The following is a 16,623-nucleotide window of genomic DNA, read 5'->3' on the forward strand; positions in this document are numbered from 1 at the left end:
ATGAAGGTCTGGCCAGGGTCAAGGGAAGGGAAACCAGGATCCACCTGCTCCCATAGAAGGGATAGGGCCATGGAAGAGTCTGTGTAACTGCATTTGATGTGGCCATTTTTGGTAAAAAAAAAAAAAAAAAAAAACAACCTGCATGGAAGCAACTATCTCAGGGATTGAAATTCAAGTGCATAGAGGGTCGAGGCACCAAATGAGGGAAGTGGGCTACCACTTACTTGTGAAGATTATTGGCTTCTCTCTCGCTTTTTCAAAGAAGTATTCCTCCCCAGCCTCGCCCTCTCTCTCTCCCACTCAACACAGAGCCCTTCCAGTATAATTCCGTTCCCTGACTTTTGACACAGACACGCATGAAGACGGATGCTTTCCTCTGCCATAGGGAAAGGAACAGCACCAACACGATCACAGATGCCGGCTGGTTCTGGCCCTCATTGTCCAGGATGCTGTGATGAGCTGGATGGCCCAGACCCCAGCCAGAGTGTGCAACCTTGACTCAGCTCCATCCAGTCACTGCCAGGGTAGTCTTGGGGTTCTGGTTGGCCAGATCTCTTCTCTCAAGAAATGCCAGATACTTGGGTCTTTTTCTTTATGTGGACTCTTGATTTGTTCATTCTTTTCGTTCAAATGAAAATCAAACAGACAGACACCGTTGTGGAAGCCAAGTTAAAGGGCAGAGTGAGACGGGTGTGCCCAGTGGCCCTCTCGCTGCCTTGCTGGGTAGCATTTGGTGGCCAGGGGGAGATTATGGGAGATGACGAGGCTGGAACCCACGGCGAAACGCCCAGGCAGCCTGGCTTCTATCAGAGGAGCCAGCGTCCTGTGCGCTTGTGGCCTGAGGCCTAAGGGTGTGAGGCCAGATTCCTACAGCTACAGAGGGCAAAGTGTTCACTGGCTGCAGAGACCAACACAGGCTTCAAAGAGTTTCTTCCTCCCTTGAGAACCACCAGCAACCCCTGGCCATGAGGGGGATGTGAATGCTGGCAGGTGCCTGAGCATGTGGGGCTTCACTAAACCCCAGATGACATTTGGAGAACTTGCTGGTACATCCTTCCTCAAGAGAAATAGTAAAGTCTGACTACACGACTGTGATGTATGTAATTCAATTTCAAGTGGGACTAAAGAACAAAAAAACAATCAGTTTTTAAACCTGGATGTCTTTTCTCTGTGAGGAGGCTGACCAGAAACTATGGTCATTTATCACAACCACTCCAGTACTCTTGCCTGGAAAATCCCATGGATGGAGGAGCCTGGTAGGCTGCAGTCCATGGGGTTGGGAAGTGTCGGACACAACTGAGCGACTTCACTTTCACTTTTCACTTTCATGCATCGGAGAAGGAAAAGGCAACCCACTCTAGTGTTCTTGCCTGGAGAATCCCAGGGACGGGGGAGCCTGGTGGGCTGCCGTCTATGGGCTCGCACACAGTCAGACATGACTGAAGTGACTTAGCAGTTTAGCAAAGGGCTTCCCAGGCGGCGCTAGTGGTAAAGAACCTATCTGCCAGTGCAGGAGATGTAAGAGATGTGGGTTTGATCCCTGGGTCGGGAAGATCCTCTGGAGGAGGGCATGGCAACCCACACCAGTATTCTTGCCTGGAGAGTCCCCACAGACAGAGGAGCCTGGTGGGCTGCAGTCCATAGGGTCGCAAAGAATTGCACACGACTGAAGCAACTTAGCACACACACATGCATCACAACTAAAATTGTGGTGGCAATCTCTTGTTAGCAATATAATTTATTTAGCAGTGTCACAGTAAAATTCTGGTCTTAACCACATTTGTGGTCAGTATAAAGCAATCCACCGGGGGCTTTGGCGAGTGATTTCAAGTGCACAGTGTGGAATACTGTGCCTTAGAGGTTTGAAACTTTATCAGAACTACAACAAGCACTGTACTGATAGTTAAGAGAAAATGAAATTGGGGTAACATTATATCAGTTTAGTAAATCATGCTTTAACAAATCAGGAAAAATCCTTGGCAGAAAAAGGGAGAGCTGAAGAGCAAAGTGAGAGCTGTTTAGTTTATAAAACAACTTATCATTCCAGATAGTGTGTGCTCAGATGAAAACACACACACACAGAAGACAGGGGGAAAAGGAATAAGGTCAAAATTGAAAATCAGTTTGCTACAATCCTGTGATGTAACTGCCGCCTAAAGATCCATGTAATTCTGTGCACTGAAGCAGGTGGAGTTGTTTTTGCACTTTTCTAAACTATAAAGAATTAGAAATTAAAGTGATAACGTATTTTCATATTCGCACGGTGGCATGTCACAAAACAGGCAAAACTCAAGCTAGAATTTTTAAGTTCCCAAACTAATTAAGCTGCCCACACAGAGTTTAGCAGAACTCGATACTATGGGGGAAAATCATATGATGTCATCAGTGAAAGGGGGGAGTAAAGTTCAATAGGAGGGCATTCAATGTAGAAGCCCATCAGTACCAGCTCCCCAAACCAGAGGTTCTCTGCCACCACTAACCTGGCACTAAACTGTGACCGGAGAGAAGCAGGGGACTTCCCAACCACTCCAGTGATTCAGGACTGAGTATCACCTGCTGGTGGGAGCCTGTTGGCCACCCCGTTCTTAGCAAGTTAACAAGGCAATAGGGGATGCTGGTGGCCTATCCATTATTCTGTCTCCCTTTCTTTCTTAGTAACGTATTCCTGGGACATATGCCCAGTTGGAACATTTCCCCACTTATGACCTAAGAAGTCAAGAGAGATAAGCAGACATCCTTGATGAGGGATGGGGTGGAAGCGGGAGGGAAGAGGGCAGTAGGAAAAGTCATTTTGCCCTAGTCCTTCCTCCTTTCTACCTCTTGCACATGAAATGGCTGGAACCACAGCAGCCACCACAAGATGCTGAGGATAGAAAAACATTCTAAAGGCAGAATAACAAAAGACAGAAGGGTCTGGGTTCCTGGTGACACCTGGAAGCCACTTTACCAGAACTGAGTTGCTTTTCTCCAGATATTTTTAATGAAAGAAAAAAACTTAAAGAAAACACACACACACCCAAAAAACCAACAGAAAACCTGTTTATCTGACTCTAGCTATAAATATTAAGTTCCAGAATTTGTGTATTGTGAAAACTTTTAAAAGCCATCAAGGGTAACCTCTGCACCACAGCTATGGGAGAGAGCAGGAAGGGAAGGGGAAGGAGACATGGAAAGAGGGAGAGAGAGAGACAGGCAAGGACGGAGAACTGGGGCCAGACCACCTGGGCTCTAACCTTAGCGCCTAATCTGCCGCCCTGCTGTGACTGTGGACAATCTGGCTCTTCTGACCTTGGGCCTCAGCTTCACAGCGGCACCTTAGTTGCCTCATCTGTGAAATGGGGATTCTTGCATTTCTCCAGTTAGTTCTGCTCTGCTGGATGTGACTATTGCTGCTGCTCCTAACAGCTGTATGAATTTGCTGACACCTTTTGCTGTTGCCGCATGTATCTATTTTTTCGCTCTTACCCTCTGGCTGCCCATCTTTGCCCCACCTCCTGGCTTCCCCAGAGTACTGCCCCGTGGGGAGTCCCAGCCATGGTTTTCCCATGGCCATGCTGACTCATCTGACTTCAGGCTGACACACTTTTATCCTTCCTCTTTTTGAGAGGACACACAGCCTGGCGTGGGGGCAGGCCTCTCTTGGTCTGCATGATGTGCCAAGAGCCATGGAGGGGGCTTGGGGACCCCAGTTGTAAGTTCTTCCACGCAGTTTTTTCAGAACCAGTGTGCGCTCAGCAATCAAAATAACCAATCCATACATGGGCTTTGTCGGGGAGGGGTTAGAGGGTGCTGAATGTGAACCAGAAAAATCTTCATCTTCCAAACTAGAAAGGTCATAGGTCATATCAGAAGTCGACTGATCAAGGGGAAAACTACAAACACATTTTTGCGAGTTCTGGGGAGCAACCCATGAAGACTGAATAACGGAAATGCCTTGGAATGGCTGACCCTGGGGAGAGGGCTTGAGAGGAGAGACTAGCCCTCCTCATGCGAAACCCTGCAGCACCGTGTAGCTTGTGCATGGATTTTCTCATTAAAAAAAAAATAGTGTGGTAGATCTGGATATCGAAAATACTGCACGATATTTCAGACTGATCCGTGCCATTTACAAGTCAGATTAGAGATGAAGGTTTGCAATATTTTATAACAGATATATAGTCTTCTTGCTTACTTTCATCAGTTTGTCAGTATTTTTTTAAATCACAGAATTGGGACAAAACTATGAGAGATTGGAAGAGAAGGAAATAGGGAGAGAAATAAGAGCTGGAAGCGCCCAATGAATTCAGCTGCCTTTAAAAAATATCAGCTTATGTACCTTTAGTTTTCATGTCTTTCTGGAAAAATTAAATTGGAACACTCTTGATAACTTCTTCATTTCATGTTGCCTGGTGTAAAAAGGGCAAGAGCTTAATGTGCCACAGATGAAAGCCGTGGGGCAGCTGGGCACACATGGGCAGGCGCCCGAGACTCTGGACAGCTGGCTGGGCCTCCCCTCACATTTTCCCAAGTCCTTGGTCACAGGGAGCAGCTGGAGCTCTGAGGTGAGGTGGGGGGACAGAGGAGTGCTTGGTATTTTCTTCTGATTTCATGTTCAAAAGAGAGGAATATTTAAAGACCTAGTTTATTTTTATACTTCATCCAGAAAAAGAAATCCTTTTCTACACTTTGAGAACTGGATTTCTTTAAAAAAAAAAAAAAAGAAGGAGAAGAAGAAGGGGAGGAGGAGGTAGGAAGAAAAGACATCACTCAAAGGCTGATCCAAGCTGGACCATCAGGGGTTCCCTTGACAGCCTTGGCCTCACCTGGAAACAAGTCAGAATTGAGGTTTCTCAGCCACACCCTCCCCCACCCCACAACCTGCTGGCATCTGTATTTTAACGAGATGCACAGGGGATGTGTGTGCATATGACAGCTGGAGAAGTGCTGCTCTAAAGTAAGATGAGGTTCTAGAATGTTCGAGTCCATAGTTCTCCAACCTAGCCTCAAATCAGTGTAAGTTCAAAGCATGAAGCAGGGCACCCAAAGCCGGTGCTCTGGGACAACCCAGAGGGTGGGGAGGGAGGTGGGAGGGGCTTCAGGATGAGGGGATACATGTATACCTGTGACTGATTCATGTTGATGTATGGCAAAAACCATCACATGTTGTAAAGTAATTATCCTCTAATTAAATTTATTAATTGAAAAACAAAGAATCAACTGGGAGCTTCAAAAAAAAATACTGATGACTGGGTCCCACTCACCCCAAAATAATTAAAACAAAGCCCCTGGGGATGGGGCCCAGCATGGGTTTATTTCAAAAGTGCCCAGGTGCACTCAACCAGTAACTGCGGCTCAGTGATTGAAATAAGTGATGCTCAGGGTTGCGGGCTGTCTGTCCTCACCATGACCACCAGCTCAAGCATGAGTGAATCCGCATGGTAGCCTGGGACAGGACCAGGAAAATACGACCAGTGTTTGCGTGGGACGTGGTGGAGGAGGTGGATAACTCCATATAAACCCAACTTGGAGTCTATCCAGTTCCTTGGGGGAAATGTAATGAAAAGACTCCATCATCTAAATCTCTTTCCATCAAAGAGATGACCTATTTCTGCACAAAATGCTGCTGCATTGCAGAGTGAGAATGTTCAGACTCAGCTTCAGTCATATCCTGGAGCATTTTCCTCGAGTAGGGTTTGAGAATTTAACCCAGATGGAGAGCATGGTCACCAGGTAAGCCACCAGCCATACTCCCCAGAGCTTTGTAACCAAGACACACAATAACACAAGGGTGACAGAAGGTGTGCATGTCTGAAATACTTTCTTGCAAGCCTGGCACCATCGCCAAATGTTAGGCTCTTCAAAGTGTTAGTTGCTCAGTCGTGCCTGACTCTTTGCAACCCCATGGACTGCAGCCTGCCAGGCTCCTCTGTCCATGGAATTTTCCAGGCAAGGATACTGGAGTGGGTTGACATTCCCTCCTCCAGGGGATCTTCTGGACCCAGGGATTGGACCCAGGTCTCACTCACTGCAGGTGGATTCTTTACCATCCCAGCCATCAGGGAAGCCATAGCTGTTGAGGCAAAGTTAATTTCCTGTAGACACATGACAGGCTGTGTTTGGATTCTGCTCTGGTGAGTGGCAAGTGTTCGACTTTGGGACCACAGCTTCAAGGATGACATCTCTCCAGTTTGCTGAGGTTTTCATCCTTGGGAAGAATGCTTTCTTGGAATGGGTTTCCAGGAGGACCCAGTTTTGCTCACACGTGGAGGTGGGAGGCACACTCTTGGCGCTGGGATGTGGGCCCAGCCACCCCATGACCCGTCCCCCCGCCCCGCTTCCCTCAGCCCTCGAGAGCTTCCCTGGTACTGCCGTCCGGTGCAGAGGATGAGGTGGTCGTAGCGCACGACTTTCTCTCTCGAAACAACGACCTGCTTGGCTGCTCGGTCTATGGCGGTCATCTTAGCAACCACCACGTTGACCCAGGAGCACAGCGACATCAATTCATGATCTCTGTCATTATAGCAGTGGCTGCGGAGAGAGAGGCTCCATCAGTGACATTTGAGCAGCTGACAGCGGGCATTAATGAGACATCTGGTGAGCTGGTTCAGGGCCCCTGGTGGGCCGAGCCCGTGCTCTTGCAAATAACGTACCAGGACCTGGGCAGGCTAGGAGATTTGTCCTTGTGAAACATTTAGTTGCCAATTGACATCTTCCTATTAAAGCTAAGTTGCTTTGCTTGGGGTAGGCCAGTCCACGCCAGGGAGGGTGCACGCATGCCCGTGTGTGTGTGTGTGTGTGTGTGTGTGTGTGTAATCATTTCTAATAGTCTTCCGTCCAATGCATGGCCGGTGTAAATTTACGTTAGCTGTTGAACTGTCATATTGACAACTGTCATCTTGTCACATTGACCACAGACTTGGAGTGAATGAGGATGAAGAAAGTGACACCTGAGGATCCCCAAAGGCAGGGGTCGAGGTCCAGAATACAAAGAACCCCGCCCGTCTGTGAAGGCTTTTTGATAAATGACTCACAGAATATGTGTATGGATTCATGCCAAAAAAAAACAAAACACACTTTATTCAAAGAAGGTGTCAACTGGGCAATTATGTTTGCATCCAGTACAATCCCTGGGGACTTTGGGGAGTCCCTCCTAATGATAAAGGTGATTTACAGGGACCTCTGCTTCCATAAGAGCAGGTCCAGGATGGATAGGTTTGCTTCTGTGGGTTCTATTTGAGGATGAACACAACACTGTAATGGGAGAAAAGTAGATTTCCTGTGGCTTTGGGTTTATTTAGATTTCTGTAAGGGTTGTTTCCAGAATCTTCTGAAGGGTGTGACCTCAGGTACAGGATGTTTTAATAACCCTGTTCTGAAGACCGAGAGTGCACAACAGCAGAACGAGAGTCTGTTTAAACCCAGGCTTCCCCGAGCCAGGGTCTGTGTCCCTGCTCTGTTGCCAAGGAAACAGGGTCCTGGGGACTCTGCACCCCTTTTCAGAAGTTCACCATCTCCACCTCTGAGTAGGAGATAATGACCCCTCCTCACCCACCTCGAGGGTTGTGAGGGATGGACATTAGAATGTAAGAGATGCTGTCCGGTCAAGTGAGATGCATATGTGAGGATTGTTAGTCCAGAAAATGTTAACGCTACACAACCCTGTTTACTCTGCTTAGAGGCAAACAGGATTCTGAAGTGGTAATGGGAGAACATTTTTTCTTTTTGATCCATGCGTAGAGTCTGCTCGCACCACACAAAAAGAACCCTGGTAATGGATACACATTAGACCCTGTTACGGGGCCTGTGAAAGAGAAGCGAGTCTGGGCTTTGTATCTCTCCATGCAACAACACTTAAAAAACAAGAAAATTTCTTCTTAATAAGAAAAGAAAATAGGGGGCTGACCTGTCACAGGAAAATAACAGACAGTGAGATGAAATTCTCTTTTAAAAAGCCATGTTGGTAGCTTTATAGGAAAAAAGGATGTCTCATTGATTTCGTACGTTCATGAAGAGACCCATGAAGGACTGTTCCTACTTGGGACATTACCCATTCCTAATAGAGTGGTACTGTCAGCCATCCAAGATGGGAAAAAAATTAAATTTCGTTAACGCACAGGGATTTGTCACATGAGGATCTGCTCAAAGATTCAAGTTCTCAGGGGAAATTTGGGAAAGGCTAAGATGAATGTTATTTGTAATGACAGTCGGCCAGCAGTGTTGATAATTTCAGAATTCATATTTCTGAGCTCAGATCTGAAGCTCTGTCCAGCAGGCTGGCACTCAGAAACACTAGGGCTTTAGGGAACCTCGGTAAGCATGGAAAATGTGGGATGCTTCCTTTTACAGCCTGTGACCACACAGAATGACATGTCTCAGTTTAGGACATCACTGGGCAGGTGATGCCCATCCATTTTGGATATTATAAACCATTTTGGATCTCCTTTAATTTAACCATTAGGTAGGTGAAGCTAGATACTGGAGGCTGTAAGTGTTCTGACTGTAAAGTTATTTCCTAAGCAGAGAAAATGAATATTAAGATTCTCACATGGCAGGGACCATTTCAAGGCTTGGAGACCAGAGAAATATCTCCACTAGTGTTCTCTGGGAGACAGAGAAGAAACCAAAGAAGGAAGGTCAATGAAACTTTATGTTTCTCAAGTGAGCTTGATCCTGACACAGAAATAATGTGAAAATTTGTCTTCATAGAACATTCCGGAGACAGGTAATAAGGAGGAGGGGAAATAAAAAAAATAGAAATGCAGAGTGGCCAGCTGGCTCAAAGTTGCAATGACCTCAAACCTAGAGATCGGATGTCTTAGCCTAAGGTCCCAGGTACAAAATTAGGAGCGAACTCCAGGGCAATATTAATAAATGTAAATGTGGTGAAGACCTGCATTTCATGGAATTGTAACCCTACAGGATCGGAAAGGATCTCAGAGGTTTTCAGGAGGGTTTATTGTGACACTCCCGGAAGAAGGAGCGTGGTAATTAACCTTCAGTGGTTCAGAGCTGACTGTCTAGTTAGCGGCTTTCTTCCTCTGCCTGTTCCCCCTCCCTCCCAGTGCCCTCCTTTCTGCTGCATCCCGGGTAAGTCATTAGCACTTCCACCAGAGGCTGGATGGTGTGGGGGCATGGGGGAAGGGGACAAAACATGGCTCTTCAAAAAATAGTAATGGCATTAATAAATCTAAACACTGGTTATGGAAAAGTTCAGAATTTGTATTGGGTTGGCCAAAAGGTTCATTCAAGTTTTTCTAGGAGCTAGTATGGAGAAACCCAATTGAACTTCTTGGCCAACCCAATATTTAGCACGAGGAATTTGAATAATTAGATTTACAGATGTCAGCGCACTTGCTATTTTTTTAACTCCATGATCAGAAAGTTTCCTATATCGTGATGTGAGGACCATTTGAAAGGCAGCATCCTGTTGATGGTTCCATTTGCAGCTTCTGTGGGTTAGGATAACACGCTGGTCCCCATCCAGAAGCATCTTATATGGCAGTGTTATCTAGTCCCTGTCTACACCCTGGTGGAGGGGACTTTGGTAGGTACTTTCTGAAGGTAACCATCATCCATTTGACATAATTTACTGAGCACCTGCTAAGTGTTAAACATCGTCCCAGACGTTGGGACCCATCAGTGAACAAAAAGGCAAAAAATTCCAGCCCTTGTGGAGTTTGCAATATAGCTGAAGGATTCAGAATCAACCATTTTAAAGGCAAATTGTATATTTACAAGGATTTCAGTAGTAAGGAAGAGAGCAGAGGAGGAGGACTGGAGTGTCCTGGGGAACTGGTTGCAGACAATTGGGTGGTCAGAATGGGTCTCGTGGAAAAACATAAGTCTCTCATTGGTGTCCAACTCTGCAACCCCATGGACTGTAGCCCACCAGGCTCCTCTGTCCACGGAATTCTCCAGATAAGAATACTGGAGTGGGTTGCCATGCCCTTCTCTGGGGATCCTCCCAACCTAGGGATTGAACCTGGGTCTCCTGCAATGCAGGCAGGTTCTATACCATTTGAGCCACCAGGGAGCAAAGACCTCCAAGGTGGGGACTTGCCTCGTGTGTTCAAGAATCATCAAGGAGGCTGGCGAGGCTACAGTGGAGAGAACAAGGGCAAACATAGTCAAAGAAGGGGTTAGCGGTGTCAGCAGAAAAGGACAGGCTTCAGACTGGAGGGAGCATCTGCAACTTTCTGTGATGACAGAATCCTTCTGCAGCTGGCCTGTCTGATAGGAGAGCTACGAGCTACACGTGGCTAGTCGGCCACTTGAAAAGTGGCTCAAGTAATTGAAGGGCTGAACTTTACTCACCCTGAACTGTAATTAACTGAAACTTAAGCAGCCACATGTGGCTCGCGGCTGCCACGCTGGACAGAGCAGCTCCTGGCCGCTGGTGAGTTGACATGATCTAATTCACGTTTTTGCAGCCTTTTTCTGGCAACTGGGCCAATAGCATGGATGGGCGTGAAGAACAGGGGCAGAGGCACCAGGTGACCGACTGCCAGCCACATGCAGGTCTCTGCAGAATCAGGCCGGCAGGGTGTCACTCTCTATCGGTTCTCTTCTAAAACCCACCTGGCCTGGAGACTGACAGGAAACCTTGGCCAAGCCGACTGAATTACATTCCTCGTGAGACAATGATTGGGAACACTGGTATTTCCTGGGAATTGTGTCATTTGGAAAGACAGAAAATGAGGGAAGGGGTGTACATGGATTGACTGTCCTCGTTCAGCCAGAACTTGGTGTTAAACTGATTTTAACCCAAAACTCCAGTAAGGCTGCTTTAACCAAGCACGATCCACAGTCAAATCCCTCAAAGCACAGAGAGATGAAGTCCCCTTTGTGGTGGGGGCAGAATCTGAACCCCCGTCGACCTGGCTCCAAACTCAGACCCTTCTGATGGTGCTCTGATGATGTCCTTACCAAAATTCCAAAGTTTATAGTATGGTTTTAAAAGTACTGGGTCAAAATGAGCCTGGTTCTGCTGGCAAGGTGGCTGCTGTTTTTGTCACTGTTTGACAGCAAAATCAGCCTTTTTCACAGAGGAAAAAGGATCCTTTTTCATGGATCTAAAATTAACAACCCCCCCCCCGCCCCGCCCACCGAGAACAATTTCCTCCCTCCTTCCTGGAGAAACTGGGACATTGTTTCTAGAGGTAGGGAGCCTAATCATGCCTGTACCCACGCTTTGCTCAGGAAATTAAAATAAGTGGAAGCTGAGTGATAATGAAATGGCATTTTCTAGAAAGGATGTTGTCAAAGACTGATTCTGCAGGGACAGAAACATTGATACTTGCCTTGATTGGCTCCAAAGACCATTGCTTCATCAACCTCGGGTGGTAGAGGGCTGGGTGGGTCTGAGACCCTCACCCCAGGGAGGCACCCAGCCTTTAGCTCCCTCCAGCGGGTTGCCTGTTCTGATGCAAATACGGTCACCAACCTCCCCTGCCCTGGAGAGTCATTCAGAACCTGAGTGTACAAACTCTTCCAGAAAATTGCTGAGGAAGGGAAACTTCCAAACTCATTCTATGAGGTCACCATCACCCTAATCCCAAAAACTGGTAAAGATTCCACAAATAAAGAAAACTACAGGCCAATATCACTGATGAACATAGATGCAAAAATCAGAATCCAACAACACATTAAGAAGATCATACATCATGACCAAGTAGGCTTTATCCCAGGAATGCAAGGATTCTTCAATATCCGCAAATCAATCAACGTAATACACCACATTAACAAACTGAAAAATAAAAATCATATGATCATCTCAATAGATGCAGAGAAAGCCTTCGACAAAATTCAACATCCATTTCTGATAAAAACCCTCCAGAAAGTGGGAACAGAAGGGACATACCTCAACATAATAAAAGCTATATATGACAAACCCACAGCAAACATTATCCTCAATGGTGAAAAACTGAAAGCATTTCCCCTAAAGTCAGGAACAAGACAAGGGTGTCCACTCTCACCACTACTATTCAACATAGTTCTGGAAGTTTTGGCCACAGCAATCAGAGCAGAAAAAGACATAAAAGGAATCCAAATTAGAAAAGAAGAAGTAAAACTTTCACTGTTCGCTGATGACATGATCCTCTACACAGAAAACCCTAAAGACTCTACCAGAAAACTACTAGAGCTAATCAATGAATACAGTAAAGTTGCAGGATATAAAATCAACACACAGAAATCCCTTGCATTCCTATACACTAATAATGAGAAAATAGAAAGAGAAATTAAGGAAACTATTCCATTCACTGTTGCAATGAAAAGAATTAAATACTTAGGAATATATCTACCTAAGGAAACAAAAGACTTGTACATAGAAAACTATAAAACACTAGTGAAAGTAATCAAAGAGGACACTGACAGATGGAGAAATATACCGTGTTTGTGGACTGGAAGAATAAATATTGTGAAAATAAGTATACTACCCAAAGTAATTTATACATTCAATGCAATCCCTATCAAGCTACCAACGATATTTTCACAGAACTAGAACAAATAATCTCACAATTTGCATGGAAATACAAAAAACCTCGAATAGCCAAAGCAATCTTGAGGAAGAAGAATGGAACTGGGGGAATTAACCTGCCAGACTTCAGGCTCTACTACAAAGCCACAGTCATCAAGACAGTATGGTACTGGCATAAAGACAGAAATATAGATCAATGGAACAAAATAGAAAGCCCAGAGATAAATCCACGCACCTATGGACACCTTATCTTTGACAAAGGAGGCAAGACTATAAAATGGAGAAAAGACAGTCTCTTTAACAAGTGGTGCTGGGAAAACTGGTCAGCCACTTGTAAAAGAATGAAACTAGAACACTTCCTAACACCATACACAAAAATAAACTCAAAATGGATTAGAGAGCTAAATGTAAGACCAGAAACTATAAAACTCCTAGAGGAGAACGTAGGCAAAACACTCTCTGAAATAAATCACAGCAGGATCCTCCAAGACCCACCTCCCAGAATATTGGAAATAAAAACAAAAATAAACGAATGGGACCTAATTAAAATCAAAAGCTTCTGCACAGCAAAGGAAACTATAAGCAAGGTGAAAAGACAGCCTTCAGAATGGGAGAAAATAATAGCAAATGAAACAACTGACAAAGAATTAATCTCCAAAATATACAAGCAGCTCCTGCAGCTCAATTCCAGAAAAATAAATGACCCAATCAAAAAATGGGCTTAAGAACTAAACAGACATTTCTCCAAAGAAGACATACAGATGGCTAACAATCACATGAAAAAATGCTCAACATCCCTCATAATCAGAGAAATGCAAATCAAAAAACCACAATGAGATACCATTTCACACCAGTCAGAATGGCTGCTATCCAAAAGTCTACATGCAATAAATGCTGGAGAGGGTGTGGAGAAAAGGGAACCCTCTTACACTGTTGGTGGGAATGCAAACTAGTACAGCCACTATGGAGAACAGTGTGGAGATTCCTCAAAAAACTGGAAACAGAACTGCCATACGACCCAACAATCGCACTCCTGGGCGTACACACTGAGGAAACCAGAATTGAAAGAAACACATGTACTCCAATGTTCACTGCAGCACTGTTTATAATAGTCAGGACATGGAAGCAACCTAGATGTCCATCAGGAGACGAATGGATAAGAAAGCTTTGGTACATATACACAATGGAGTATTTTTCAGCCATCAAAAAGAATGCATTTGAATCAGTTCTAATGAGGTGGATGAAATTGGAGCCTATTATAACAGAGTGAAGTAAGCCAGAAAGAAAAACATCAATACAGTACACTATCGCATATATATGGAATTTAGAAAGATGGTAACCTTAACCCTGTATACGAGACAGCAAAAGAGACATAGGTGTATAGACAGTCTTTGGGACTCTGTGGGAGAGGGTGAAGGTGGGATGATTTGGGAGAATGGCATTGAAACATGTATATAATCATATGTGAAATGAATCACCAGTCCAGGTTCGATGCATGATACAGGATGCTCGGGGCTGGTGCATGGGGATGACCTGGAGGGAGGATATGGGGAGAAGGGAGGTGGGAGGGGGGTTCAAGAACGGGAACACATGTACACCCGGGGCGGATTCATGTCAATGTATGGCAAAACCAACCAATGTATTATTGTAAAGTAATTAGCCTCCAATTAAAAAAAAAAAAAGAACCTGAGTATAGGTGATGTCTAGGTCAGCAGACTTGTCCCAGATGTCTGGAACAGGCCAGCATCCTCCTAACCCTGCCATTCACTCTGAACTTTCATTTGCATCTCCTAAAGAGCGTCTGACGGAGAAGGCAATGGCAAGCCACTCCAGTACTATTGCCTAGAAAATCCCATGGATGGAGGAGCCTGGTAGGCTGCAGTCCGTGGGGTCGCTAAGGGTTGGACACGACTGAGTGACTTCACTTTCCCTTTTCACTTTCACACATTGGAGAAGGAAATGGCAACCCACTCCAGTGTTCTTGCCAGGAGAATCCCAGGGTTGGGGGAGCCTGGTGGGCTTCCATCTATGGGGTCACACAGAGTCGGACACGACTGAAGTGACTTAGCAGCAGCAGCAAAGAGCGTCTGAACCCACAAGAAAAGCCCACCACTTCCCTTTTCGATTGTTTAGCAGAAAAAGGGGAGAAGGCAATGGCAACTCACTCCAGTACTCTTGCCTGGAGAATCCCATGGACGGAGGAGCCTGGTAGGCTACAGTTCATGGGGTTGCTAAGAGTCAGTCAGACACCACTTAGCGACTTCACTTTCACTTTTCACTTTCACGCACTGGAGAAGGAAATGGCCACCCACGCCAGTATTCTTGCCTGGAGAATCCCAAGGACAGGGGAGCCTGGTGGGCTGCCTTCTATGGGGTCGCACAGAGTCGGACACGACTGATGCGACTTAGCAGCAGCAGCAGCAGAAAAAGGACAGCACATAAATGAGGGCATTTAGGCTTCAGTATGAAAGAGCAGGGGAAGGATAAACTGGAGTTTGGGATTAACAGATGCACACTACTATATACAAAACAGATAATCGACAAGAACCTACTGTACAGCACAGGGGGCTCTACTCAATACTCTGTAATAACTATGTGGGAAAAGAATCTAGAAAAGAACGGCTATACGTATAAATGAATCACTGTGCTGCACACCCGAAACTAACACAACATTGTAAATCATCTTTAAGCTCATGTAAAATACATTTTTTAAAGTGAAATTCATACTCGTTTGCCAAAAATTTCCTCTGTTCACTGCCCAGAAGTTTTTTTCCTGGGAGTCCATGGGTTGAAATCAAGGTGAGATTACTGAACTTCAGATGAGAGCTAAGGAGAAAGGAGAAAGAAAAAAAAAAAGGTAAAGCACAATTCTGTGAAAGTTCATTGTAATTCAGTTGAACCTTATTTCACATGTCCTCTAATTGTTGCTGCTTGCTGCTTTCTTTGACGGCAGCAACTCCTTTTGCAAAAACCTTTCAAGAGAACCAACCATTTAAAGGAGAAAGAGGGCGTTGGAACAGCTAATGACAGGAACTTTCCAAACTGCCGGCCAGTGAAGGCAGAAATTTTTAAAAATTTTACTTTTCAGAGTAAAACAAAATCAAACTCCAAATTAGGAGGAAGCAGGTAGATTTAGTATAAGTCAAAGTTGGGAAGATCTCCTGGAGAAGGGATAGGCTACCCACTCCAGTATTCATGGACTTCCTTCATGGTTCATATGGTAAAGAAACCACATAATATGTGGGAGACCTGGGTTCCACCCCTGGGTGGGGAAGATCCCCTGGAGGAGGCATGGCAACTCACTCCAGTACTCTTGCCTGGAGAATCCCCATGAACAGAGGAGCCTGGTGGGCTACAGTCCATGGGGTCGCAAAGAGTCAGACACAACTGAGCAACTAAGCACACACACACACAAACACACACACACACACGAGCAAAGTCTGAGTTTCAGATGACTTCTGAGAAACGGCATGGAACCCTAACCACCACAGTGAAAACTTGCTGAGTGCTTGCACTCGGGGGTTCTGCGAGGCCCTCCCCAAGTCCTTGAAGCAGTCCATTGCTACCCTGGCTTTAGTGTGTGGAATGGAGGCAAAGCGATTTGCCCAAGACAGTAGACCCAGGAAGTCTGGGGGTAGGATGTGAACCACGTCGTTTGGTTCCAGCATCTTCTCATTTAACTTTGGTCTCCAGTGCCCTGTAAGACCCCAAACTGTGGACAGGGATGCAAAGCTCACCTAATTCCCACAGTCAACAAGAGACTGATGACTTTCAGATGTTTGTAACTACTCAAAACAGGAGGCCACAGCATCACAGAGGAGAGAATGCTGGAGGATTCCTTTCGAGAGCAAAGCTGCCTTATATTTATTCGCATCAGGCTTTCCAGGGCTCAAGGTGCACTTATAGGCATCGTCATAGAAATTAATCTTCAAGACAATTTCTGCCAGGGGCGGGAGGCAGGTTTGCATTTATCCGTATTTCAGACTGAAGAAAATCAAGGTTGGAAATGGTAGATAATTTCTTCATGGTCAGGAAGGTCAGAAGCAGCTGGACCAGAAATAAAAGCCTTGCCTTCTGACCCCAAGTAGCACCCGTTGCATTCACCCAGGTTTCCCGGAGACCAGAGCCCTGGGGGGTGGTGAGTAGTCTACTCAGCACACATGTTA

General features: G+C 45.6%; 1 protein-coding gene across 1 annotated transcript in view; it reads right to left on the bottom strand.

Moving 5' to 3' along the window:
- The window catches only part of CFAP61 (cilia and flagella associated protein 61), a 246,292-nt gene that overhangs the window by 71,099 nt on the left and 158,570 nt on the right, over positions 1-16,623 (bottom strand). Inside the window, exons 19-20 of the mRNA XM_055430665.2 lie at positions 15,185-15,283; positions 6,343-6,507 (exon numbers count right to left, since the gene is read on the bottom strand). Of these exons, the coding sequence (XP_055286640.2) occupies positions 6,343-6,507; positions 15,185-15,283 (264 nt within the window). The remainder of the gene's footprint in view (positions 1-6,342; positions 6,508-15,184; positions 15,284-16,623) is intronic.

Source organism: Moschus berezovskii, chromosome 15, assembly GCF_049115385.1.
Source record: "Moschus berezovskii isolate FMDL1 chromosome 15, NW_MosBer_1.0, whole genome shotgun sequence".
NCBI lineage: Eukaryota > Metazoa > Chordata > Mammalia > Artiodactyla > Moschidae > Moschus > Moschus berezovskii.